The sequence below is a fragment of the Festucalex cinctus genome, chromosome 14 (assembly GCF_051991245.1).
Source record: "Festucalex cinctus isolate MCC-2025b chromosome 14, RoL_Fcin_1.0, whole genome shotgun sequence".
NCBI lineage: Eukaryota > Metazoa > Chordata > Actinopteri > Syngnathiformes > Syngnathidae > Festucalex > Festucalex cinctus.
Window position 1 is genome coordinate 5147452 of NC_135424.1, and position 27870 is coordinate 5175321.

The 27870-nt window shown below is 39.1% G+C and overlaps 1 protein-coding gene across 1 annotated transcript; it reads left to right on the forward strand.

The window, feature by feature from the left end:
- The first annotated feature begins 549 nt into the window (after positions 1-549).
- LOC144001262 (E3 ubiquitin-protein ligase NEURL1-like) lies at positions 550-26806 on the forward strand. The gene is made up of 7 exons (XM_077495441.1): positions 550-1239; positions 4404-4786; positions 6531-6852; positions 18434-19102; positions 21847-22011; positions 22731-22841; positions 24089-26806. The coding sequence occupies exons 1-7, from the start codon at positions 1212-1214 to the stop codon at positions 24328-24330; spliced, it is 1920 nt and encodes a 639-aa protein (XP_077351567.1). The 5' UTR covers positions 550-1211; the 3' UTR covers positions 24331-26806.
- The last annotated feature ends 1064 nt before the right edge of the window (positions 26807-27870 follow it).

Sequence of the window (27870 nt, forward strand, 5' to 3'; positions counted from 1 at the left end):
CATTTGAATTGACGTCAGTTTAATCCGACATTGATTAATTCTTCTTGAATGTCAAGAACTTGATAAAAACGTCACAAATATTATTTTTTTATGAAAAAGTAAAATTTGCAGATGCAAATGACTTAGTTTCTTAATGAAAGTAACAAGTGTTAAGTGTTACACCACCGTCGACATCAGCAAGCATGAGATGAAAATGTTTTCATAATTCTAATTTAATAATTGTAAATATAAACATAAAAGATTCCGAATTGTCTTAAAGTGCAATAAGTCGTCTTTCATAAATGTAAGAAAATTACTCTTAAATTCACGTGAACAGTAAAGGAAAATTAATTTGTGATTGATTATTCTTTTTTCTTTTTTTACCCAGCCCTACTGTTTTGCTATATAATGTGTATTTATATTATTATTATTATTTTTATTATTTTTATTTTTTTTATTTTTTTTAAGGGATGCCGCAGCAGCAGATTCTTTTTTTTTTTTTTTTTTTTTTTTTTTTTTTTTTTGTGCTAATGTTTCAGGCGACGACTGGATGCTGGCTTTGCAATCTATAAGTGGCTGTTTCCATTATTTATGTATTTATTTATTAGCCAAAATGAATTTTAATGTTGATCAAATTTGTTCTATTTTTTTATTTATTTATTTTTTATTTTTTTTTAATTCAGGCATAACTGTGTAACGTCTGCCTGCCTAAAATAACCTCCAGGATTTATAGAACGAACCACCTGCTGCTTTGGCAATTAAGCTCTTCTTGACAGCCTGACGAAATCTATATATTTTCTTAACTGCAGGTTCGCCTAGTTTCACTGTTATGGCATCATCTACATTTGAGGCGAGCTCCTATTGAAAGCACTTCCTGCATGGACGTAGATCGACTCGGGTCGGTCCAAAAACAATCGAGGAGAGTTGCATGGAGCGCGCGTGCCTGTCACGTAAACGGATCTTCCCGCCAGGCTCCGCCTCTTTTATGCAAATGATGCATGCGCCGAGCATGTGCACTCGTGTGTCTGTGAGGCTATTTAAGCTTCTTTCTTTTTGTGACTGAACACATTCCGTGCCGCAGCATCTCGTGCGCTCTCGTGTGTGCGTGGCTGGAATGAAGGATTCAAAGACGCGCTTTGGAAGAAGACAGTTGGTCCTGGATGCGCCGCTAAGTTCCGAGTGGAGAGGACCTTGAACGCATCCGTGCATCTCCACCAGCAGCAGCAACAACTATGGGAGGCCAAGTGACCAGACACGATTGTAAGTAGCTAAAACATGATTTTGTTTGTTTTAATCACATTCGTTTTTGTTGTTGTTGTTGTTATTATTATAATTGTTGAAATGTATATGTTGTGGGATCTTTGTGGCATTTTCGTTAAGAAGCTGTTTGGCTCGTTTTAAATGTCCCTCAGGCTGCTTTGAAAAATCACATGGTGATTACTTTGCAAATGAAACCTGTGCTTACATTTCCTTAAAAAAGAAATATTCCTAAATGGTGTCAGCATACACTTATGTTTATTTCTTTCCTTGTCTTGACTTTTTTTTTTTTTAAGAGTTGTTTGTAAACTAGTATGTTTATTTTCATCTGCTTTTCAACTTGTGCTTCTTTGCTTTATGGGGCTTCATAGCAGTAATGGAATGTAAATCAAACAGGTACATCAGACTGGTTTTAATCTGCTTGATGTTCTTGAGCTGCTTATCGTCACCTGCACAGACTTTTAAGTTTTGTTTGCACCTGTAAACATGTTCTTCTTGTAGTTTATTTATTTTTTTCTTGTGCAGTTAGAAAAGATCATTTGTATTTATTTATAGCTCCCCCCCCCCCCACCTTCATATATCCAGGCAAGGCAATTAAGGTTCTGATTACTGATTATTAGTAGCAAAGAGGGCCGATAACCAAGATTTGCAGCCGATATTTATTTACATTAAAAGGGAAAATATTGTTGTTGATTTTTTTTTATATACAAAGTCCAACTCTTAAATTTTTAAAGCATATGTTTACTGAACAATTTTTAAGATTGGAAAATATGGTTAATTTTAGCTTAGTCAATAGACATATGTGTTTTAACATTCTAAGAAGTTCAAAGAGCTTCCATGGGGTCATTATCATGTCTTAAAAGGTAAAAACAAGTCAATAGCTCCCTAATCTACAGTAAACAAAATTTCCAAATGTCTGAAGTTTTAATTTCGAACAAAAACAGAAGGTGCCGAGCCAGAGAGTGTCTCAAAGTTAAGTCAAATTCCCTATAGTTAATATTTACATAATACTGTCATGCCCTTGTCCAGTATGTGACAAGGATGACCATCGCTGATGCATTTCAATTGGTTTATTTCCATGAGCAGTAACAAAATATACAATTGGCTACAACTCAACACTAACTTGAGCCACCGTTAACAATGCACACACAATAACCGATATTACAACACAAAATATTACATCATGGTGAACAAAAGGTTCATAACAGGCCAAAATTCAAGTTTAAAGCAAAGGCGTGGAACCTACAGCCCATGGGCCATACAAAGCACCTGATAGCATTCAATCTGGCCCACTGTGCAAGAAATAGAAAGTCCTGGTCATAATGTCACAGAAAAGTGTATATCTTTGTTGTGATATTGACCCATGAGCTGTATTGAATTGACTGAGGATTGTTTGCGTCCGTACGCCAGCTAGCTTGCAGAAGCTACACTGTGAATCAAGAGCTGGAAGCAGACAGACAGACAGATGGACTCCATGCTTGCCAAATTTCACCTCGAGGGCGTGTTGGTGTTGAGTCGCGATATCGGTTCTGTGTTGGAAATTCTTGGCTGACCAACGGCTCCCTCTCATCCTCCTGGAACCCGAAAACTGCACATATCAGTGATCCCTCTCAGGGTCTTCTTGATCCTCTTGTCCCCACTCAAGAGCCCATCAATCACTTTTTCGGTCCAACCTCACCCCTGCGCGTTTGTCATTTTTAAGTCCACTCAGTGTCATCATGTAAACAAGCGAGAGTGATTATGTTTATCATGAAAGTGAAACTGAAAAGTTAACTCAGTCACCTCCATTGACGGAAAAAGACGTCAATGTCAAATTTTTTGCTGGCCTGGCAGTGAATGTGTTAATGATGATGTACTCACACTGGAAACTTTCAGATTTTCTCTTTTAGTGGCAGAATCTTTTAGATATTGTAAGATTGTGTAGCTGAGTATGACATGAATAGTTCCATAAAAAAAAGATACTTAATTTGAATACTTAAAAGTACCACCAAAAATACCAGGTAAAACCAACATTTTGAGCAGAATTTCTAAGTATTCTGAACAAAACTGTCTTTCATTTTCTTTTTGTAAACCCACAAAGGCATCTTTCAAAACACACACGCACATTAAAGGCAAGTCAGGCAGTGTTCATGCTTGTGATTTGGTACTGTGGTCCATGATGCCTTTGGAATCACACGTTTGGTTCACTCAGCACTCACAAAGGCGGTCTTATGAAGTCACAACTTGATTGAATGAGTGTACCGGATTAAACTTTGACAGTATCATTTTAATACTGGTCTGTGTAGGGTTGACACAAAGTGAACGGAAGTGTACCAGAGTCGGTTTGAAACTGGATCAATACCACCTCTTGAAGCAGTCGCCGCATACAATAAAAACGGTTTGAATGATGGCGTTGAATAGAAGTGTCACACATCCAGCATGGTGGAAATATGACCGGGACAATTGAGTCTTGTTCTGCACAGAGAAGAAAGAGTGTGAGAAGAGAGCTCGAAATGATTGTGATGCTTGGCCAACAAGTCTAATGGAGATTAACTCTTTGACCGCCAAAAACGTTTAATAACGATTAGTAAAATCACTATGTATGCCGCCATAAACGGTAAATGACGTCAACTTTTTTTTTTTTTAAATGCCTTGTCAATGGATTGTGGAATCAAAAACACTAACTATGGCCAGCAGATGGCAGAATTTTATCTCTTTTCAATGGGCTGCCAGTATACCAAATTACAATGAAACATGACGGAATCTGATGAAATAGAACGTTTTCAAGGATGACGTGAATGATCAAAACCTTTGTCATATCAAAGTTTTTTTTTGATAACGTGTGGCAGTTAGAGTTAAATGTCGACTGTCCAAATTGCACATGCTAATCCGCCGCGTGACACTCTTGGAATAGAAGCAGCGGTGATGTGTCTGAAGTGGTACACAATGAGCATTTCCCGATCCCCGGTTGTCTTGGGTTGATTGATCATTTGTCTCCGGGGTGCAAACCTCTTGACATCACAAAACACAAAAGAAACTGCAATGCAAATTGCCATCATTATATTTTTAAAGCGTCTTCATTCATGAGCAAAACATGAATCGCATTGGATAGTTTCAGTTTGCTAAAGTTGAAGTTGAAATAATGCGAGTCCAACATGTCTTGATCTCATAATTGTTGTGTGTCACAGATCCAATGCTTTCATCGGTTCCCATCTCAGCTCTACCGTCTGACGCACTTCACCACAAGCACTCCTATGACTTCTCGGCTGCCACCATGGTTCCGCCATCCTCCTCACACCACCACCACCATCATCATCACAGTCTCTACAGGCCGACACATTACTCGGATGTGAACTTGTCGACCCCCGCGCGCCATAGCAAGCACGCCCGACCGCCGGCCTCTCAGCCCTGGCTCCCCCGTGACGAACCTCTGCTCTTCCACCCGACGGCGAAGGGTTCGCAGATCATCATGGACGAGTCGCAGAGGGTGGTCAACAGGAGAGGGAGCTTCTGCAACGCCATCGTTTTCAGTGACAGATGTGTGGCTGTCAACGAGGTGGTCCGGCTGAAGGTGAGACAGATCACGTGTCGTTTTTCTAGGGAAATACATCTCAGTTGTCTACTCTGTTGCTTCTGGGAGCTTATTCCTTGACCATCTTTTTATTCATCCAGACATCAACTTGGTTGTCCATTTATTAGCTCATCCATTATCATCTAACAGTTTGTCTATGCTTGCTTGAACCATCCCTTTTTTCTATCCATTTCCATAATCCATCTACTATCTATAGTTCGTCCTATCAATGTATCCGTCTATTTGTCCATCTATCATTGTCCATCTATTTTCCATCCGTCCATCCATGATCCATATAGTATATCCATCCATCAACCAATCAGTCTTTCAATTTTACCAACCATCGTCATTTTCACAAATCTATTTAAAATTGTAAGTAATTGAGCTTTTTTCCTAGATGGCCCTGGTTGATCTCCTTTGCTCTGCTGCCACCTGCTGGCCGTTTGTGTAATAACTACCATTTCTGCAACCGTTCTTTGCAGTTGAGAGGCTGCAGCAAAGCCTTCTGTATGCTCTAGCATAAAAAAAAAAACAAAAAAAACGTATAAATACGTCTTTGGGACACTTAGAACATTTAAAAAAAACATATTTATACGTTATTGGGATAAATGAGTTAACAAATCAGCCCATCCATCTGCCAATAACCGTTCATCAAATAATTTCCAATACCGCCATTTCTATTATATCTCTCAACTCATCTTCCACCTGTCCATCAATTTAAGTATCATCCATGCATCCATTTGATTGAATTGTTAATGTCTCCATCTATGAACCCGTGACCTCAACCATCGACCCATTTAAGTACGTTGCACACATGAAAAGTATTATTGATGTTTCTGCGGTGCTATATTAGAAAATCAACGGTTATTGTGTAAGAGTGTGATCGTGCGAGAAAGTCCTCCTTCACGCCTACTCGTCTTGTCACCTCTTTTCTCTCCTCTTGGTTTTTTTCTCACTTTTGTATTTGTGTTGGCCAAAGAGGCGGCTCAGCTCAAGTTTCCACTTGAGCTATCGGGCCATCTAGGTCTCGAAAAGTGAGCGCACAGTCGACTTTGCCGTTTGAGGAATGCTGTCATCTTGTACAGCAAATGTCATTTGAAAGGGAAACATTTGTGTTGCAGGCGATTCGGTGCTCACTTTAGATTTCAGCTCGTAGATATCCGTCTTGCCTTTAACTCATTCACTCCCAGCCATTTTCACAGAAGCAATCCCGTTCGCTCCCGGCTGATTTACTGGATTTTGACTGATTTTGCAAGGCCCACGGAATATTGTGTTGAATTGCTATAAAAGCATGGAACCTACCAAAAGAAAGATTAAAGTCTCTTCTTACATCAGGAAAAATAAAGTATGTTTCTGTTTCCGTTTTGCAGTAATTAGCATTAGAAGAGAGCTAAGTTTCATCAGTTTTCACAAATCTATTTAAAATTCTAAGTAATTGAGCTTTTTTTCTACATGGCCCTGGTTGATCTCCTTTGCTCTGCTGCCACCTGCTGGCCGTTTGTGTAATAACTACCATTTCTGCAACTGTTCTTTGCAGTTGAGAGGCTGCATCAAAGCCTTCTGTATGCTCTAGCATAAAAAAAAATCAAAAAAATGTATAAATACGTCTTTGGGACACTTAGAGCATTAAAAAAACATATTTATACGTTATTGGGAGTAAATGAGTTAAAGAAATGTTATCAAGTTGCTTAGCACACTGACTTTGTCTGAATTGTTTTATAACCCTCGAACGTACCCCCAACAGATCACGCAGACCCTCCGAGCCTGGCAGGGTTCTCTACGCATTGGTTTTACGACCCAAGACCCATCCAAGATGAACCCCAGAACCTTGCCACGGTATTCGTGTCCAGATCTGGCATCAAAGAGTGACTTCTGGGCAAAACCCTTGCCAGAGGAACTCCTCAGTAACGAGACCGTCATCTCCTTCTGGGTAACCAAGAAGGGCCGAGTGCTCTACCGGATCAACGACAGCACACCCAAGCGGCTATTCAGGCAGGTTAGCTCTAACCTGCCTTTGTGGTTTCTCGTGGACGTCTACGGAAAGACCAGAGGAGTCCAGCTTCTCGGTGAGTTTGCATCACTATTACTTTGCTTTTTCACTCGAAACACATGTACGTCTGATGTTTTGTACATATTAACAGCTGTTCCCACCTTCATCACCCACCTAAATAGCTCTGTGGAAAAAGATGGTGGGAGATTAGGTCGATTTAAAACGCCACGCTTGTTAGTCACAAAGAAATCTCCCCGAAGGGATTTTTCAACGTTTAAAGGGTTGCTGGATGAAAGAAAACGAGCCATCGGGTCATCTGCAATCGGCATCTTCTCAATGATTCACTTCTCGTAAGTTGGGTTTTGAGACGCGTTTATGAAGGAACAGCTGCATCTCATTTTTAAAAAGTATGCAAAAAAACAACAACAACAATGCAACTGTTGCATTGTCCACTCCTCGAGTACGTATTTATAACCCATTCCGAGAACGTCCCTGCTTCTCATCTCGGAATAGAGGCTGTCGACACTGCAAATAAAAATAGAAGAGGCTCCCGTACGGTGAAGCTCGAACCATTTAACCTCATTTCTCGCCGTGCGGTCGAAGGCGAGTGGCACGCGCTATCTGCCGGTGGGCTTCCTGCTATTCAGCGCCGACGTGCGACTATCTGAGGTCCGCTGGCCTCGCGGCGCTTGTCCGAGAACAAATGGAGTGTGTTGGGGCATGCTGTGAGGACTGATGATGTCATGTCTGCTGGGGATGATTTCTACCCCCCCCCTCCCATCTGCATGTGACTTCATATAAGCGGAAAGAGGTTTAATGCTAAACATGGACTATGCTCCGTCTTGACTACCATTGTTTTCTCTTAGCCCAAGAAGAAGATGCTCTTGTCTGACTTTATCATCCTCTGATTGAGTCAAACAGGCACCTTTCACTTCAACTATAGTTCAATTCATTTTCCACGAGTACCTCTCAAAGCCTGAGTGACTATTGTCCTGGCAGCAAAAACAAGAGTTGCTGAAATAGGTTTCTAAACTTGGCACATGTGCAAGATGTCTTCATAGCAAGAGAGGTTTTGCTTTTGGCGTCCTTGCAAGCGTACATACGCGAACGCTACACCAGCTGCGAGAACAGGGGCCCAATTTCCACCTGCTGTGGGCGACGCTATCTGACAATCAGCCCACGTCTGCAACAGTTGTTTTCAGGGGATACAAATGGAGCGTTGCGCTATGAGTGAACTCGACGGAGTGGAGCCAATCGGCCCTCCTCGGATGACCTTGGTTTTACTTGCGATGGGAGATGAATGCGGCTGATAGCAGTTAGTTAGTTTTGGGTGGGCTTCATGGACGCAGGCCATCAAGGGGAAAAAAAAAAAAAAAAAGGGATCAAGGGAAAGCATTTGAAGTCTGCTTGGTTTTAAAGGTACAACTGACGTCGAAATACTGTGGATGAAATCTAAAAATGTTTACTTAAGCACTGGATGAGTGAGACGTTAAGTCTGCAAACACTATTAAAGCTACCTTGAAAGTTTCCTGCAAAATGGCAAGCAGGCGTAATAGTCAAGCATATTTCATTGTGGTCCAATAAAAAGCAAGCATATCCTTTTTTTTTTTCTTTTATCTGACACACAAAGAAAAGTAATTTGCTTCTTTGAAGTTGAAGCGATGGGTAGCCACAAAAGTCAACTTTGGCATTTTTTTTTTTTTTTACTTTTATTCTATGTAATAGTTTCCAATGGAAAGATTTAGAGATACATGCTTTTAATTGGAGCGACATAATTGAATAGGGCACCATCTTAATGAATACACGAACAGTTGTAGGATAATAAAGTTAATTCATCAGGTTTAATACCTCCAGAAGAATATTTTAGTCGTATTAAAATCAATTATATGCAGCAGTCATATAATATTAACATCCAATTACATCCTTCTCTTTCGGTCATTTATAATGATTTCACAAATCATCCTCACAAGACGGTAGTTGATCGTATTTTATCTCCCAAGCAGCCTCCGAAGAAATATTAATAAGTGATGCGTCTGAGGTTCAGCATTAACCTTGAGGCTAAAAGCTTTTATTTTCATGTTAAACTTTGATTATTTGTGGGAATGCATTTAGCGGGGCTAATGGGAAAATTAATATGTTGTCTATTTTTTTTTTTTTTTTTTTTTATTATAACCCTGCATATGCTCTAGTAAAGCTACCCGGCAAGAGTGTAGGGATGAAGGCAAGTCGGGTCGCTACCCTAACTTGCAAGAGTCAAGGGTCAACCTGAGATCTGTGAGCAGGCCTGCAAGCTGAGATGTTATTGCGTAATGGAGGAAGCTAAATGAATCCAGAGAAATCATACTTGGGAGTTCTGGAGGCGTACAAATTCCTTACATCATCACCTACTCACTCATGTCAATTAATGGTGACTGTGAGAGTCGCTTGCACGCTCTGTTGAGCATCTGGGCGGAATCACAAAAGCGAATGCAGAACTGTGCACTTTTGCGTAATTGAAAGCGTTGGCAAAAATGCCTCAGCACAATATGAAGTGAGTCTACTTGTGCTTTTTCACAGCAGACACTGTCAATTCAGAAAAAGATTGTCAATAGGATAAAGGTGTTAAAATATTATTTTTACTATCTGAGCCACCGTTTTACTGTCGCCACTAAAGCTAGCACAGTGGACTAGCGGTTAGCACGTATACATACAGTATTTCTGATATTTAACTCTTTGACCGCCAAAAACATTTAATAACGATTGGTAAAATCACGATGTATGCCGCCATAAACATTAAATGATGTCAACTACGTTTTTGGTTTGTTTTTAACAATGGGAAGTGCAACATCTAAGTGGATCGCTGCCTGGTCAATGGGTTGTGGAATCAGTTTTCAAATGGTGATTACTAAAGAACGGAATAAGCTAGAAACATACTTTTTTTTTTCTAATGAAAGAATGCAATGCGATCTTTCATTTCGTACCCACATTGTATATGTAGTAAAACCAAACAATATTTTTTTTTGCCTTGAAAGATGAGTTAAAATGCTTGAAATCAGCTGGCATTGTGGGGGTTATTTATTTGTATTTTTTTTTGATAACGTGTGGCAGTAAAAGAGTTAATATATTTATATATTATAATGAGTTGAACGATTGTTTTTGTTAAGTTTAATGTGTAGGGTTCTAAAACGTATACCCGGCAATGAACGGGTTGCCACTGTATATTGCGAAACAGACGTTTGTTAGTTGCAGTTTGCCAAGGTTCAATAAATTAGGTCGTATGCTACTTTCAGTTTCGTTCCCCTCAAGTGGCGCACATGTGGGAATGTTACACATTCCTGTTGTCACACCAAAAAAGTCATGTAATCCCTTTTAGTTGGGCTGCGAGTGTTTGTCTCGCAGTCCCAGAAGACCACACCGTACACCGTTCGTTCGTACACGCATGATGGATTCCTGCCAAGTTACATAAGGCCGGTAAGTCAACCGCATCTTTTGATGGACGCAAGAAACTCCGTTGGGAGTTTGTTGATTCGAGCTGGATGAGTCACTTGATCACTGACACAGTGCCAGTGGTCCGCGAGGCTGAAATCAACTCGTCTCTCTTGAACTGTGGAGAAGAATCAGAACGCGTCTTTCTTAGCTCTTAGGTGATGAAGGTGAAGGTGAGGACATCAATCATTATATTGAAACCGGAGAGGAGATAACCTGCTGTGGTCTTTTGTTTTTATTTCGAGTACAGTAAATCCCAATGGTTTCCTTTATGCCTCTGGGGACCAGGCTTGAAGTTTGCTTTGAAAAGTTTTTTGGGGGAAATAAATATAGCCTGCGTATACACTCATTATGATCATCTATGAGTTTTGGCTGCTGTCTTTCCAAATGTTGCAGCAACCGTTAGCATGGTAGCGTTTTAACAAATTTGCTTACAAAAGCATGTAAATACTTTGGCTTTTTTTTTTTTTACTTTTACTTTCAAAGCCTTCTGTATGCTATAGAATTAAAAACGTGTAAATATGTCTTTGGGACACTTAAAACATTTAAAATAGAACGTATTTATACGTTTTTGGGAGCAAATGAGTTAAGTGTCCGTAATGCTTTGTCTCTCAGGCTGCTACCTTGCTAATCGTTAAAAGAACAATTACTAGCATTTTAGCATTTTATCTTTTCTCATTTGGAATGGTAATTGAAATAGTATTTACAGAGCAAGGTGTAAAATCCTGATGTGTTTTGGTGTTTTCAATACCGATGTTGCTATCCTGTTTTATGCTAGTATTGCAAGTGTTAGTATGTTAGCAGTTTGTTGCTTTTTATTTGAAAAGGACATGATATGAAATCCTTCTGAAGTGCATAGAAAGATATCATTTCCTGACAGATCTGTGTTGGAGATTTTGTCATTCAGTTTGCTAACTTTGCCTTAAGCATAGAAACTGTTAACATTGTACACATTTGAGCAATTCTTTTGTATTCCGTGGCTTTAAGTATTTCTCAGATTACATACTGTATTGTAATATTTCAATTCATCATGCCCACACGTCTTTAATAAAAATTGCATTGTGTAGTTCAGATACAGTCTGCATCAACAGTAGTTAGTCATAAAAGTGGCCTATTTTGATTGACACTCTGAAAGAGTAGGCTACTTTTGCTCGCCTTATTTGAGCCACGCATGACAGGAGCAAACTGTGGACTACTAATTATAATTCAGTGCAGTTTTCCAACCGCAACAATAAATGCATTGTTAAATTTATACCACTTTTAAGCATTTTATGGATGGAACGGTTAATGTGGTTATAAACGTTGTCCATAAACCTGTCCCATTCTCCCATTATGATTGACAGGTCCCAACATACAATTTTATGGGGGGTAACAAATCAAATATCGCCCATGAAATGTAATGTTTCATTCAAGATCTGCTTGGTTTTTGGTGCAGTGACCCAATAGTTCTGCGCCTTTGCACATTTGTTTGTTAGCGTGGGTGTAACCTCACAGAATTACATTGTGCTATTGTTGTCATATGAACTACAAACTGGATCATACAGATGGGAGTGACATATGACAGCTTCACGTGGCACGCAAACATAAACAAGGTCTTTGCTTCTATTTCCGTTAATTGGCGCCAGCTTATTGTTTCACGTGTCAATAAGGGACTACTTCTCTTATCACACATTTGTTTGGGGGATAAAAGGGTTTTAAATATAGAGAGGTCTGATACAAGAAACTTAATACCACATCGGGTCACCTTGTTGGCAGTTAAGGAGAATATAGGCTACTGAAGTCTCTTGCGGCCCACCTATTCTCCATCCATTTTCATTACTGCTAATCCTCATTAGCGTTGCTTGGTGAACTGGAGCCTGCCGCAGCTGACTTTGTGCGAGAGGCAGGATAACACCATGCACTGGTTGCCAAGCAATCAGAGGACTCATAGCCTACAGACAAACAACATGACATGGGAAACACTATAATGCAAACAAGTTTTTATTGATCCAGACCTTTCTCTTCATTTTCTTGAGAACTTTACCACCCGGATTTCTCTGGCGGCTCTTGCCTACCTGTCGAATGTCTACTGCAAGCTCCTCTTTACTGTCAAGTCACCTAGCTATTAGCTAATGACCGTGAGCTAGCCCTCAACATATTCAACATTTTATTTAGCGTCTTTGGGTCCCCTCCAAGCTATCTTCGTCGTTGAATGGTGTAGCGTCATTAATGTAAAGGGTCCTGTTTTTAGTTAGAGTTTAAGACAAAGACACCCTGAAAAGCACAAATTGCTCAATTTTGCTGTGCCTCCAACAACAACAAGGTGTATGTTTCAGTTGTGTTGTCACGACATGCAAAGTCATCGATCACGGGTGTGTTTCCAGCCAAAGGCAAACTGCCGTCAGTGAGACGGAAAGGCAAATACGGTGTAATCATTAAGCCCTTTACCTCAGATCGCATCCAATGATACAAAATAACAATGGAGCATTGTTGTTCCTTTCGGTCGTGTAAACATTCAATGTCTGATCACAGCAATTAATCATTGGAAGAATAGAGGGGGCGAACAAATCTTCATTCTTTTCAAGGGAGTGGACATTTTAACCTGATTAGATCTGCCAGAATTTCAAAAAGAGCCTTTTCCAAGGTCTCCACTTAAGGAATTCAGCGATGCTTGAAACCTCCCCTCTGAGTCCAGAGAGAGGACACATACCATCCACGTTGATATCCTTTTTGGGTAAAATTCATACGGCTTGACACGTCCTGTGCAAGGCCGAGGTAAATGGTTCTGTTTCTGACAAGATGCATTGTCTCTTAAGCTTGCAGAATGTCTTCCCACCATGTCCCAAATTCCCTGAACGTACCTTTACATGCCAAACCCACTCTCAAAGAACTCCCCTAATTGCTGCCTACTGCTCCCTTGTGTCTCTAATTGTGCAAAGAGCATAACGGATGAAATGGAAAAATGAGGAAAGCAGTTTGGCTGTTAAACCTGACTATCTGGTAAAAGACGACGACGTGGTTGAAATAATCCATGTCAAAACAACCTGCAAAAATTGACTGAAAACTGAAGAGGCTGTAAAACGCATGCCAGGCCAGTAGTTGGCGATGTCACTCCTGCTAGCTCGTTGTGACACAACATGGTACTCCATTGAAGTACTGGTTTACAGACTTACCATGTAATAGTAAATGGTGCTTCGTTTACTTTATATAGCGCTTTTCCACCTTACAAGGCCCCTAATGGGCTTTACGCTCAACTACTCATTCACCAACTGATGACGCAGCATCAGGGGTAACTGGGGGTTCAGTATCTTGCTCAAGGATACTTCGACAACGTCACGATGGCATGGGATGGCAGGTGACAGCGCTATCACTTCGCCACGCCGCCCCCGAGTGTTGCTCAATTGCCTAGTATGTGTAGAACACGTGGTAACGTGGCACAAGAAGGTTCCCTCAGTTACAGCTGTTTTTCATTGAATTTTCTTAGCTGATAGACCACAGCACGTTCCGACTACCAATACAACTTTTCGTTGCCACTAAAGGAACGGAAGTCCGTCATCGGAAGTCCCCCCCCCCCCCCCCTTTTATGTATTTCCGAGAGTTTTGTTTCAAGTGATGTCAGGGTTTGGCCTCGATCGGTCGAAGCAAAATAAACGCCACTCGCGAGGCAGCTGCTCGGATTTGACGGGTCCTGGCGGACTCTCCGTGAGCCAGCGTTGAAATTATAATGAAGCTTGTCACTTTTGGATCGTAAGGGCTTTGCTGTACAGGGAAGATGCTAATCACTTTCACATGACCACGGCCTTTTGTGTTTACCGACTTCTGACCTCATCTCGTCCGCAACATGTGGCACTACCCCACCACTCTCCTGGATGGAGCCTGGACTTCTGTCAATTTCCATCCTAAAAGCTCATAACATGTTTTCCCCAGTGCCTCCTCTCGCCTGTCTTCCTTTATAAGCCCCCTTCCCTTTTTAGGCAACACCCCTCTGCTCCACCCTGCTCTGCTTTCTCATGACAGATGACATCACTCAACATCTCCTCTACACGTTGTCCTGGATCGGCCCCCAAGGCATGCATACTTAGTGCAAATCCCCGCGTGAATGCTGTTTTAATGCAGGCGGCCTTGGTGAGGTCTTCTCTGAACCGGCCCACCTCCCGATCTATCCGTAGAGCTCCTAATCCCGCCGTGCCGGGCCAAGGAACAAAGTGAACCCGGGTGCATTTGGTGCTTCTAAAACTTTCCATAACATGTTGGATATTAGAATGTTGAAATTGGATTTGACAGGCCCCGACATTAGGTACAGTTAATGTATCCAAAAACTCGGAAGCTATTCGGAACAGTAGTAAACGTGTTAGTGTTTACATTACATAGCATTATTACTTCCACTAAGGGGACTACAGTTGGGTCCATAAATATTGAGACATAATGGATTCATTGTAGCTGTCCTTTATTCAGGAAGCCTTGGCAGAGGTTGTTCATTTTTTTTCTCAGTCAGTACTCTGGACATATTTCAGTTGTGTAGGTGTTGATCGTCTTGACAAGCTGGTGCTACCACGCCAGCTTTTGTGCGTTGTCATGGCGCGGTTTGCCGTTTGGCTTCCTGCTCGGCTGCTTTTAGCTTCATTTCCTTTTTTTGCTGAAACTGGTTCTTCCAGTTTGAGGGTATTTGGTTGTTCAACGTTCATCAAGGGTGGAGCGAGTCTCCTTTGTTTTGTTTTGTTTTTGTCTTTTCCGCAGCTGCAAAGCTCAACGAAAGAGAATGTTGACCTTGTCTGGTATGCATTCTCATACTTGAATTGGGATTTTCTCCTGAGATTGAGAAGATCAAAGACCACTTCATCATCTTCATTGCATCAGTGCGCTTAATCTCCTTTTTGTTTCCCCCTCAAATTTCTTTAGTCAGTCAATAGCTTCAGGCGTTTAACTTGTAAGAGTAGAATCTATTTTGCCAGTATGTTTACTACTTGATCCTCTGAACAAGGCAGACGGTTAAGTGCTGCTGTTGCTTTTCTGTGGCTGCTTTTAAATGAGTGGAAGACGCTCTTAAAGGCACAGCTGTTACACTTTCACACGACTAACATTCTCATTCAACAATCTTTGCATTCTTTTTGACAACACCAAATTGTTACATTTATTTTCCCCAAATTAGGGCCCTTTTTCACACATTTGGAGGAATTTGTGCCTGTGTTCCCACAGCATTTGTGTGTGGATATTCGTTATTTGAAGGAAAAACACTCCAGAAGTCGATGCTAACTTCCTGTTAGCATTTGAATGGGAGCCTCCCTTCGCTTTTAGCATTAGCGCTAGGCTAGCGAAGCATGTTTTGTAATATACAATGGATGTAATTCTTATTGTTGTGTGTTTAGTTTTACAGTTAACTCCCAACTGAAGTGTCATTAAACAGCTTAAAGGACACTTAGGGACAACAGAATAACAAAACAACATACGCTACACACTTGCTAGTTCCTAATGCTACAAAAGCAAAATGGCGCATTCAGGGTACTTTCACAGCGTCGGAAAATTTGGTTTTCTTCGCTTCGTCCGATTATAATCGATCGGCCCTAACCCAAATGTCAAGCATCACTTCAGCCAGTGGCTAATAGGAATTTCACGTGACGTGATAGTGTGCCAAGAAAATTGCCGTTATTTCATGTTTTTTATATTCTTCTTGTGTGGATTGGCAGCTGCAGACTTGAGCAGGTGTATTTGACGTGTGTGTTTGTCCGGACTCTTAATAGGAACTCCGCGTCGGTCACATACGAATGTTGCACCGTGCTAAGTGAGTGCGTGATGTGATCGAACCGCGCCCGCCGCCGTGATGGAGTTGAAGATTCAAACGCGCGCTTGAATGAAGTGTAAATGCCACACGGCCAAACACTTAACATTTTCTTTATTTGCTTTGTCTCTTTTGTGCTTTTGTGGGACTTAACAAGATGTAAAAATGCCAAGCATAATGGCGAGGGGAGAAGTTATCTCTTTGTTGTCAAGATGATAAGAGTGCTAATAATAAGACGCCCATGCTTGCTTGTGGACACTCTTTGCAGAGGAAGTAATTGAGTTCAAGCAGTTTTATCAGTGGCTGGCCGGAGATGTGCTGTCTCTTTGTGATAAAAGTGGGGGGGTGGTGGGGGGCTATGCCCCCCTCAATCAACTGACAAACAGAAGGCTGGGTAGTAGCAAAAACCGTTACATTAGAATATTATGACTCACGTGAAAGTAAACCATAAGTAACGTGTCTTGAAATTGTATATCATAAATAATGTATTTACTAGAAATTGTGGTGCATTAATAGATTTATCTGTATGCTTTCATTTGTCAGTTCTATTTAAAATGTATTATTTTTATATTTATATATACATAATATATTTATTATTTTAATAAAATCAAATACTAATTTAATATTGTGTATAAAAATCGGATCACTGCTTACTCTAATTTTACTTTTTAAAAATATGTGTATATATATTTTTTATATTATTTACAAGTGTACACTTTGGGGGGCATCTGAGTCTTATGGGCTATGAAAATGGAAGCCAATATGTTGTTGTCGAGAAAATGTCCTCCAGCTCCAATCGAGCCTTAAGACTCCGCACTGGAGACAGAGTGGGAGGCTCGTTCGCTGACTTTGTGCACATCTTCTTTTCTCATGTGCGTTACATAAACCTGTTATGCATCTTTTTTTGTTCTTTGGCGTTGTTACGTAGCTGCTGACCCGCAGCTACATTCCAAAGAATGTGCTTCTTTGTATGTGCTTCAAGCTGCTGCATACTGTATCATGACGTTGAGGATTCAAATTCAGATTTTTGCCGAGTAAGAGTGGCAAAATATGGAATTGCATAATGGAACGTAAGGCAGAACTAACACTTTACATCCATGATGTGGTTGTTTTAGTCAGGAATCTGTTAAATTAAAATATGTACGTAATTTATGCTATCCATTGCAAGTTTTTCAAAATAGTAAACAGCGTTCCCTCGTTTGTCGCGGGTTCATCTGATTATTATTTATTTATTTATTTATTTATTTATTTTTACTTGCTTTTTGGTGTGTTTATTTTTGTTGGTCTTTACGTCCGAACTGGGACATATGGCCATCCGTGGATTCGTCTCAACGAGACATTTCCAACAATGTCACTCCTGTCGCTCCACAACATTGCATTCCGGAGGTAGAAACTATATACTACTCTGGATAACAAGTACATTAAAAACAAACCAAAAAAAAAAACATGCTTTTAATGGGAAAAATGGTTGTAAATGGGAAACAAAAAAAACAAATGATGCATGAAAAAAACATTCATAATAAACTAAAAATCATACCAAAAAAACATATATAATAGATGAAAAAAAGTATATACTGTGCTGTATACTGTAATAAGTAAATAAATAAAAAAAAACGTACTTTTAATGGAAAAAATGATTGTAAATGGAAAAAAAAGAAATGATGAATGAAAAAACATTCATAATAAACTAAAAATTATACCAAAAAAACATATATAATAGATGAAAAAAATATGCTGTGCTGTGTACTGTAATAAGTTAATTTAAAAAAACAACAACATACTTTTAATGGAAAAAAATGATTTTAAATGGAAAAAAAAAATGATGAATGAAAAAACATTCATAATAAACTAAAAATCATACCAAAAACGAAAAAAACATATAATAGATGAAAAAATATATACTGTGCTGTATACTATAATAAGTAAATAAAAATAAAAAAAACTACTTTTAATGGGAAAAAAATGATTGTAAATGGAAAAAAACAAATGATGCATGAAAAATATTCATAATAAACTAAAAATCATACCAAAACAAAAAACATTTATAATAAATGAAAAAATATATATACTCTGATTTATACTGTAATAAGTAAATTAAAAAACATACTTTTAATAGAAAAAATAGATGTAAATAAAAAAAAAACATAAATAATGAATGAAAAAAAATTCATAATAAACTAAAAATCATACCAAAACGGAAAAAAAACATATCGCAAATGAAAATAAAATGTATATGCTGTATACGGTAATAAGTAAATTAAAAATATATACTTTTAATAGAAAAAATGAATGTAAATGAAAAAAGAGCATATATGATGAATGAAAAAGCATTCATAATAAAGTAAGTCATACCAAAATGGAAAAACAGATGTAATAAACATTGTCACGCATAGTTTTTGGAATATAATCCGTGTACTGTACTTGTGTGTCCCCACAGACAGTGAGACGCTCTCGTCGGATGTCTCAAGGACGGGTTCTGCCCGCGGCCGGCTGACGTTCCATAAAAATAATCGTAAGTACCAACTTCCCGTGCTGGATCTCTTCGAAGAGGGTCCCGACGAGGACGAGCACGAGGAGCACCAGTGCCCCGACCACATGCCGCAAAACTCTCAAAACTTGCGCCTGTGCTCCGAGCTCCCCGACCACCTGGAAGACGAGCTGCAGGTTCACTACGTGCACGGCGAGCACGTGCGCCTGACGGACCCTCACACGGCGGTGACGCTGCAGCATCAGGGCCCGTCCAGGACGCTGGTCTTCACCAGTCGGCCCCTGGAACGCGGCGAGATCGTCTCGGTCATATTGCAAAGCGACGGGCCGGCCGAGCTGTCTTACGGCGTGACGGCCTGCGACCCGGCCGCGCTCATGCCGCACGAGATGCCCGCCGACCTGACGTGGCTGCTGGACCGCTTGGAGTTCTGGGCCCTGGACGAGTTGTCGGCGTCGCTGGCGGACGAGGACATCCTGAGCTTCGAGGTGAGCGCCGGCGGCGAGGTCGCGGCGAGCCGCAACGGCGTCAGCCTGGGGGTGCGGCTGTGCGTGGACAACTCCAGGCCGCTGTGGATGTTCTTCGCGCCGCGGAAGAACGTCACGCAACTCAGGATTTTCGGTATGTGCGCTTCATCTTCCTTCCTTACAGATAGACCAATTATCTGTCAAAATGCCAAATATCGGCATCAGCCTTTTGTACAAGTGCAAAGGCTGATCAGGCTGCTATATTATATGTGTTATATGTGTATTATTATATTATTATTGAGCGGCGAATACTTGTGAACTTTGTGAATTTTGGGTTCTCGTCAGTGTTTGCAAAATGTTGCAAATGACAACAGACAGTTTTTACATGTTGCAAACGGTTGTCCTTGTAGCAAAGAAATTGTGAACATGTTCAAACAATTTTTCACTCTGCAAACAAGAATCATGAGCTTAGTTTTTATTATTATTATTTATTTTTATTTATTGTTTTGTTCATATTTGTATATATTATATATAGTTATATATTAAAATTATGTATTTTTTAAATTTTTATTATTATTATTTATTATTGTTTATTTTTTATTATTTTTATTTATTTCATTTATTATTTATATTATTATTATTTTATGATTAGATATAATTGTAGATTATCATGGATTTATTACCTGAGCAATATAGCAATAATCGCGGTATCGTCATATCGTGAGATAATCGTTATCGTGAGGCTTGTATCGCATATCGTATCGTATCGTGAGGTAGCCAGAGGTTCCCACCCCCAAAATCAACCCCAATCACGGTTTAATAAACAGTAATCAAGAAAAAAAAAGATTTTGTAATAACTTTAATGCAAAATCAAAATGAATCCGATTAGTCGATTGAATAAACGAAACGCTTATGAAAACTCAAAATTGGCTGCGTTCACAAGTGTTCATCTCTCAGAGATCAATTTAAAATTGAGTGAACTTCAGCAAACTTTTTTTTATGTATTTATTAAAAATTTGACTTTATAAGAGATGCTGCTGAACTGGGAACTCCATCTACTTTTTTTTTGTTCAAAATGTAAACAAAAATAAGCCAGTATCTTAAAACATAACTGTCTATTCTCTAAATTAAAAGAAAAAAAAACTTTTGCTCAACGGCATTTCAACAAATTTTTAGATTTGATTTTCTGTTTTATTGCAATTAAATTTCGGCTCCAAGTATCCGGTATATTTCCATGGCGAAATAAAGTGGAACTCAAAGTCATTTTGGCCTTATAGCTCCCTCTGCTGTTGACTGAAATTGGCATCAAAGTGCCCTCGGGCTCGCATTGTGATCATCACAGCTCACATACTTTTTAATAGCATAAGCGATAGTACAGTATAGTATTGATGGCGTAAATAAGACGATTGCAGAGAAGATCAGACAACATGGCGTGTGTTGTTTTTCCCCTCCTGTAAGTCATTCATCAGCACTTAAGAGGTCATTTCTGTCTAGCTTGTGCTCCCCCGCCGACACCCGTGTTATTTATCAGGAGGGGGTTCGCTCATAATAGCTCCTTACGATGCCCACCACATGCATTATTAAATGTAATTGCGCTGCGGTTGGAGATGGCGGGCGTCCGCCCACCGAGCATCGCCCCCCCCTCTCCCCTCCGTCGATACTCTCCACTTCCTCCGTTCTCACTTCCCGCCTCCGCTCTTCAGGCTCGTCCTGTGAGAGACGTTTTCCCCCGCTCCAGCTGTGGGAAAGGAGGGTGGGCGGGCGGGCGGGCTTAGGACGCGACGTCTCCCTCCGCTCAGGCGGGGGCCCCGCCGACCGCCGGTTGCCGTGGCAACGTGTCGCCAGCGAGGCGAGTGACAGTTATGTCACGGCTGGGCGTCGCGGCGCCCGTCAAACGGAGCAGATGGGACGCCGTTGCGCCCACGCGCTCCTTCTCGCTGAGGTTGGATCCGTTTTATGCGGAATATTCGAAAATTCTTGCTATATTTCGGAAATCTGCGCATATTCACTATTCGCCATTCGGCGATTCATGATTTTTGGTTCAGACAAAGACGTGTCGAATATGAAGGTCATGCATTTGCGCCATCTTGCGGTATCTTGGTGCCAAGTATGTTGACGTGAAGGGAGGAGCTTAATTTAGTCATGCCATGCCCTGCCTCTAAAAAAAGTACATATACAATATATACTGTTTTCTATATATTTTATGCTTGCATTTTTTTGTGCGTGTTCAAATATGTTTATTCAACTCATTCACTGCCAGCCCAGTTAAGATGAATCTTTGACGACTATATCCGTCAATGGCAGGGAATGACAAAAAAATGTAATTTAGTATGTTGAAATGTAATTAAATTAATTAATAAATGTAATGGAATTAAAATGTTCAATTGAAGGTGCTATTTAATTGGTTGCCTGTAGGAGTGTGAATTGCCTACGATTCATAGGTCATGATTCGATTCAATACCGATTCATCAAGTTGATTATTGCGATTTTTTTTTTTAACTCAAATTTAGAAAATATTCATGAGTAAACTTGTACATGTGCACTCTAAGATTTGTAGGAAAATGTATTTATTTATTAATAAATATTAATATTATTAATTAGGGATGCAACGATATGGGCAGTATCGTGATATCGTGATATCACAATATCGTCGTCGTCGTCATGTTCACAATATTTAAAAGGAGCACCTCAGTTTAAAAAAAGTCAGGTTGATTTCCATTTGTACAGTTCTAGCACCCTCTGGTGGCTAGTTTATTAGTGCAATTTAATTTTCATTAGGGATGTTTTAGCCTTCTCTGTTGAACATCTTTGCCAATGGTCAGGTGAATCGAACGTAATATGCTTGTGAACCGAGACAATATGTGGAGGCTCTGTTGTGATGCCGTTCTCTGTCGTCAGGCTCGGACGCCCAAGGCCCCTTGCGATCACCCTCGTCCGTCCCTTCCGTCCCTTCTCCTCCGAGATCACCCTTGTCCGTGACCAACACGCCGGCCACCAACACGCCGACAGAGTCCAACATTGCCGCAGACAGACTACTCAACTCCAGCCAGCCTTCCTCCACAGGTTTGTCCAAGCATTCGACACATAAGACACTTTGAATTTTGGGAAAAGCCCAGCTAAGATTCAAACACGGAGGGGAAAAAAAAATACTCCGAAAAACAGAAGCTGGTGCTCTGTTTTTTGGAATATTTTTTTTTTCTGTTTTTTGTTTGTTTGTTTTTTTAAATAATGTTTTTCCGCCTGTTTTCTGAACATTTTTTTCTGCTGTTTTTTTTTCTGAGTAAATTGTTATTCTGAATAATGTTTCCCTTTTTTTCCTGAATATTTTTTTCTGTTTTACTGAATATGTTTTTGTCATAAAAAAAGAAAAAAAAATATTGAAAAACAGGGGGAAAAAAATAGTCAGAAAAACAGGTGGAAAAATTACACAGAAAAACAGCGGGGGAAACATTATTCAAAAAACAGAATATTGCTGCGTGCTTTGAATGGTCTTTATCGTGCAATCCACTTTTTCCGCATCCAGCAGCTGTGTACGAACCAGATCCACGACACGGACTTGTTTGCACATCAGGTCAAATATTAAACGAGCTAATCGGGCGCCGTGAAGCGATGTTAAGCTGGAGCACAAATAATGGAAGATGAAGCCAAATGTAAACATGAGGCTTCATTTGTTTGCTCATGAGAAAAAATGTGTACCAGGTTCAGAAGGGGTGTACTTAATTAGCAATGTAATCAGTTACTCCATGGCTCCAATTTAGATTTTGTCTGCTGTACATGTTCAGGTTCATCTCGATCCGCCAACCAACTCGTCCAGTCGATCCTGAATTCACGCTCGTCCCCCGTCGGTTTGGCTTCGAAAAGGCACAACCGCTTCGGCAGACCTTCCATCACAGGTTGGTCGCTCACATTTTGCTCAATGTGTCTTTCAGAGTTTTAAGATTCCAGGCAAATGTTTCACAGTCGTTCCAATCGAGTGGTTTGGTTGTGCAGTATTTTGCAACAGTAAAAAAAGAAAAGAAAAAAATCATCATAATCATCATAGCATCATAATGAAGAAAAGATAACATAAGGTGCACTGGATTATGAGATGCACGTTGGGGGGAAATTTATTTTACAAAAAAAAAAAAAGAAATTGATTGATTTTTCATTCGAGTTAGTTTTATTTTGTTTTGACTGTGTTTTTAAATTCAGTTAGTTTTAATTAGCTTAATTAGTTTGAATTTTTTTCTCTTTTTTTTGTTGTTTTTATTAGTTTTAGTTTTTCAGAAAATGCCAAGTCTCAGTTATTTTGTTAGTTTTAGTATTTTTTTTATTTTATTTTTTATAATTAGAGATGTCACAATCGATTAATCAATAAGTAATTGATTATCAAATTAATCTACAACTATTTTAATAATCAAATAATCATTTGGAGCCTTTTTTTTTTTTTGTCCAAATCCTCTGATTTCGGCATATCAGCAGTAATTGTTTACTGATTTCTGTCGTCCTTCATGAGTGATCATCTTCTGTGTTTAATCAAAATAAGACATTTGCAAGCATATGTTTTTACTTTAGAAAACAATGACTGACCATCAATCCCCTTTTTTTAAATCACTATATGAATACAAAGTACGAAATAAGCACCAACTGGTTAATAAATAATCTGGGGGAAAAAAATGCTTTTGTAATACACTTCACTGCAAAATTCAAATGAATCCAATATAATATTCAATAGAGACAGCCCTATTTTTAATATGATCTTATTTGTTAAGTGCAAGATTTTTGAAAGGTCTCAATAAGTATTGTTTATTATTTAAAAAAAAAAAAAAAGATAAAATTTAAAAATGTATTAACTTACTAACAATGTATGAATAACACATCAACAAATGACTACAACTACTACATTGCCATGTCCATTAGATTCAGACCCATTGGTCAACGAAAGTGATTTTTTTTTTTATTTTTTTTTTTAATGATTTGAAAAAAAACACGAATAAATCAATCATTTTTGTTGTCTGATGTGCAGCTTCTTTACGGGTGAAAAAGCAACAGATCAGAGGGGAGCATTGGCACGAAATAAATGTAAACAACAACAAACTGCAAATGGATGAACGCCATTTTTTTTTTTTTTTTTTTTCTCCTGTGTGTTCATCTGATTCAGAAACGCAGCAAAACGTTCCTCCGCCGGCCAGCTCCACGCAAGTCTCGGACGAGTGCGCCATTTGCTGCGACGACGCGGCCGACACGGCGCTCTACGACTGCGGCCACCTCTGCCTGTGCTACTCGTGCGCCCTCAAGCTCAAGCAGGACAAGGCGTCCTGTCCCATCTGCAGGAAGGCCATCAGGGATATCATCAAGACCTACCGCAGTTCCTTTGGTTTGTCACAATCAACTCTGGAATAGTAAAAGACTTTTTTTTTCAAGGGGTTCCGGTTGTTCTTGTTGCATCCCAATTGTAGAAACAATCAATATTCTACAAAAAAAAATGCAATATTAGAGTGCACAATTGTGCCGTGTATAGCAACTGGAGCAGATCACAATCAGTATTTATCTAATAACAAAAACATGAAAGATTTGATGAATTATATATATAGAGCAGGGGTGTCAAACATACGGACCGCGGGCCGGATCAGGCCCACAAGACGACTTTGTAAAGTAAAAAAAAAATAAAATAAAATTGTAATGTTGGACCAATTAATCAGCCAGCCACAATTAAATATATAAATTTGTAATTTTAACAAGCAGTCCTCAGATGAGTAATGTAACTTGTACACGGAATTATTTTAAACACAACTTAAAGTTGTGGTTTGTTAAAAAAAAAAAATAAATAAATAAAGGTTTTTTGTTAAACCATAGACCAACATAAACGTGTTAAATACAACACAAATTCAATCACTGGTAACACAAATACATATGACAAGGATTAAACGTCCTCATAACTTCATTAACTGCGTCACAAAATGCATTCTGGGAACTATATATATGCAAAACAGGTAGACTTAACACATCCGGAACTCATACAGTGTTGCCGCGTTTCATTTGCATTTGCATTTGTGTTATTTTTTTAAACAATAAATTACAGTTGAGCTCCGTAATTTAGGGCTGGCCCAAAAATTGCAAAAATCTGCGTATAATTGACAGCAATTGTTTTTAAGTTATATACCATTATTTTACCAATTCTGCCCACTTAGTAATATATTTTCCTCCATGAGCTAATATGAGTTTGACACCCCTGATATAGAGTATCATAATCACCAAAGATGTCTAGATGTGTGTTTTGCTAGTATTCTTGTAAAAATTGTTTTTACCTTGGGAGAAATTATTCTAATTATAGCATTGTAATTTATATGACTTATCAAATGTTGCCCTGAACTCCTTTGTCGCATCAAATTATTTTGTTTTGCGTTTTTGCGACGTTTCGTCACTTTAGTTCAAACCGGCGCTTGAATGACTTTTATTTTTTATTTTTTATGAAAACACATTGAATGCTCAGACAATAAAAGCCGCTAATGCAATAATAAGCAGCGGGGAAAAAAAAAAAAGTCTCTGAGGGGTACAAAAACAAAAGAAAAGTGGCGTGAAGTACGTGGCTACCTGCTTTGTGTGCACTTGAGATGGTAACGAGAGGCGTGTTGTGGGCTCAAGGAGGATGCAAATGAGCCAGGAAGTGGAAGAAGGTCACCTTGCTGGCGTTTCAAAACAGCTGCAAAAGCACGTACGACTTTCTGTAATTGGGTAACTGAAGAAAAAATAAAAACCAACCGTCTGGTTTTTGTTAAGTAGCTTTTAAAGGATGACAAGATGAGGAGGAGGTGGGCGGACGCAAGGAAAAGTGACAGGTGGCTTTGTTTACTTCCCCACAAAAAGGATATTGACACTTGGGGTGCGTCCAATGACAAGCTTGCACTTCTTAAGAGAATATTTGAGCCACTGAGAGCTACAGTATTTATAGTACAATATATCATGAAAGATGATAATTTAAATCATTAACTGCCATTGACGGATTTAGACGTCAAAGATGGAACGCAAAAATGTGTTTCTTGATGAGCTTTACTGGTTAGTGTGCCTTTTTCAAAAAAACAATACAAAGCCATTCAAATGTCTCCACAGCTGTGTGTGTTTTTTTTGGTTTTTGTATTTTTCCAGTCATGAATTGAAGCATTTCTGTTTCACTGCACTGCTAAACTGGAATGATACTGTGCAAGATTTTCATTCAGATCCATCCAAGAAATGAACAGAAATGATCAGAATTAGGAAATATAAGTTGAAGATATGCGGTTGAGAAAATGGGTGTGTATTAGTCTAAAGTTTATTTATTTTTGTCAAAGCGTCTGTGAATTCATATTGTGTTTATGTACGGCCACAAAATTGCCCCCAAAAGTATTATTTATTGCATATTGTAGCTGATTGGCTGACAAAATGGACACTTTGGATTGAAAATGTTACATGCTAGGTTAGCTACAAGCTAAGCTAGCAAAGTTTTTTTTTTTACTGGTTAGCATTTGGTTTACAAGTAATGAATTGTTACCATACAAAATGTAAATGCTAACATTATAAAATGTTACATGCTTAATGTAAATGTAGAAGAATTACAATGTCAAATAAACAAAACAAGATTTGGCTTAGCTGCTTAGCTTAGTTAGTTTAAAATCAGTGAAACTGTTAACAGCTTTTTTTTATGTGACCAATTTTTTTTTGTCCGAATTCAACTTGTATATAAATTAAAAGGGCATTTTTGTGTGCTTACTATTATATTTTATTTGTTCATTAGCTCGTTCACGTCCGGGGCTATGTTTTTATGCTATGTATGTGAGGGAAAGTGTTTTTCAAATTAGCCATTGACGTTTCATTCTTTGTTCAATAAAGTTTACATTCAAAAGCCCATGTCTCACTTGTGTGTTAATTGTGACATCTGTGGTTACTCTGGTTATAAGTTTACTTCTTCTCCTTGAATTAAAAAATTCCATTTCCTGTCGTACGGTTATCACCGACTCGTATTTCCCCGTCAAAAGAAAAACAAATCTTCTAGTTTTGGGCTCTTCCCTTGTAACAAATCCAATGAAACGCGTTGAAGGCAATAAAGCAGATAAGGCAGCGCATGGCGACCTGCACGCTGTATCTGCGGCGCATCAAACCCAATCACTCAGTATGAGTACTTGCGCAACGCCCGTTTACGTACGCTATATACGTCGTGCGATGTGACGAACGAGGGCGGGGGACTCGGAGTTAAACAGCTGTAAGTCACCGAGTGACTGTTTATAGACTTGCGCTATGTAAAGCAGGCCCTGCTTTGTTATTTACTAGCCCGCAGGCCGCAAGAATGAAGCGACATGAAACAGGCGGTCAAGTGTTCTCGCAGGGTGACAAAAACGGGCGTGAATGTACCACTGCATAACTTTTCATCTGTATCGCCAATAAACAATCACCATTAATTGTGCTTCATTGAAGTGACTTGTTTTTGTTTTAGGATTAGGAAGAATCCTTCAAAGTGAGTCAGAAAACAGGATAATCAAATTACTAATCATTTTTAATTGAAAAAAAAACAACGCCTGACTATACATGGTCGTTTTTTATTTTAAAAAATCGCCTTACTTTACATGGTCATTTAAATTAAAACAAAACAAACAAACAAACAAAAACGCCTGACTATACATGGTCATTTTTCATTAAAAAAAAACGGCTTACTATACATGGTCATTATTAATTAAAAATAAAAAAAATAAAAAAAGTCTTACTATACATGGTCGTTTTTAATTAATAAAGAAAAATAAAGCCTTACTATACATGGTCATTTTTAAGTTTTAAAAAATCAGCCTACTATACATGGTCATTTAAATTAAAAAAACAAAAAAAACAAAAACGCCTTACTATATATGGTCGTTTTTAATTTAAAAAAATCGCCCTACTATACATGGTCGTTTAAATTAAACAAAAAACAAACAA

What these genes read in the sequence shown, in the direction of transcription:
- LOC144001262 (XM_077495441.1), top strand. Translation starts at nt 1,212, where the DNA reads ATGGGAGGCCAAGTGACCAGACACGATT. An exon ending in CCAAGTGACCAGACACGATT is followed by an intron (nt 1,240 to 4,403) that starts GTAAGTAGCTAA and finishes TGTGTGTCACAG; the next exon opens with ATCCAATGCTTTCATCGGTT. An exon ending in CACGCAACTCAGGATTTTCG is followed by an intron (nt 19,103 to 21,846) that starts GTATGTGCGCTT and finishes CTCTGTCGTCAG; the next exon opens with GCTCGGACGCCCAAGGCCCC.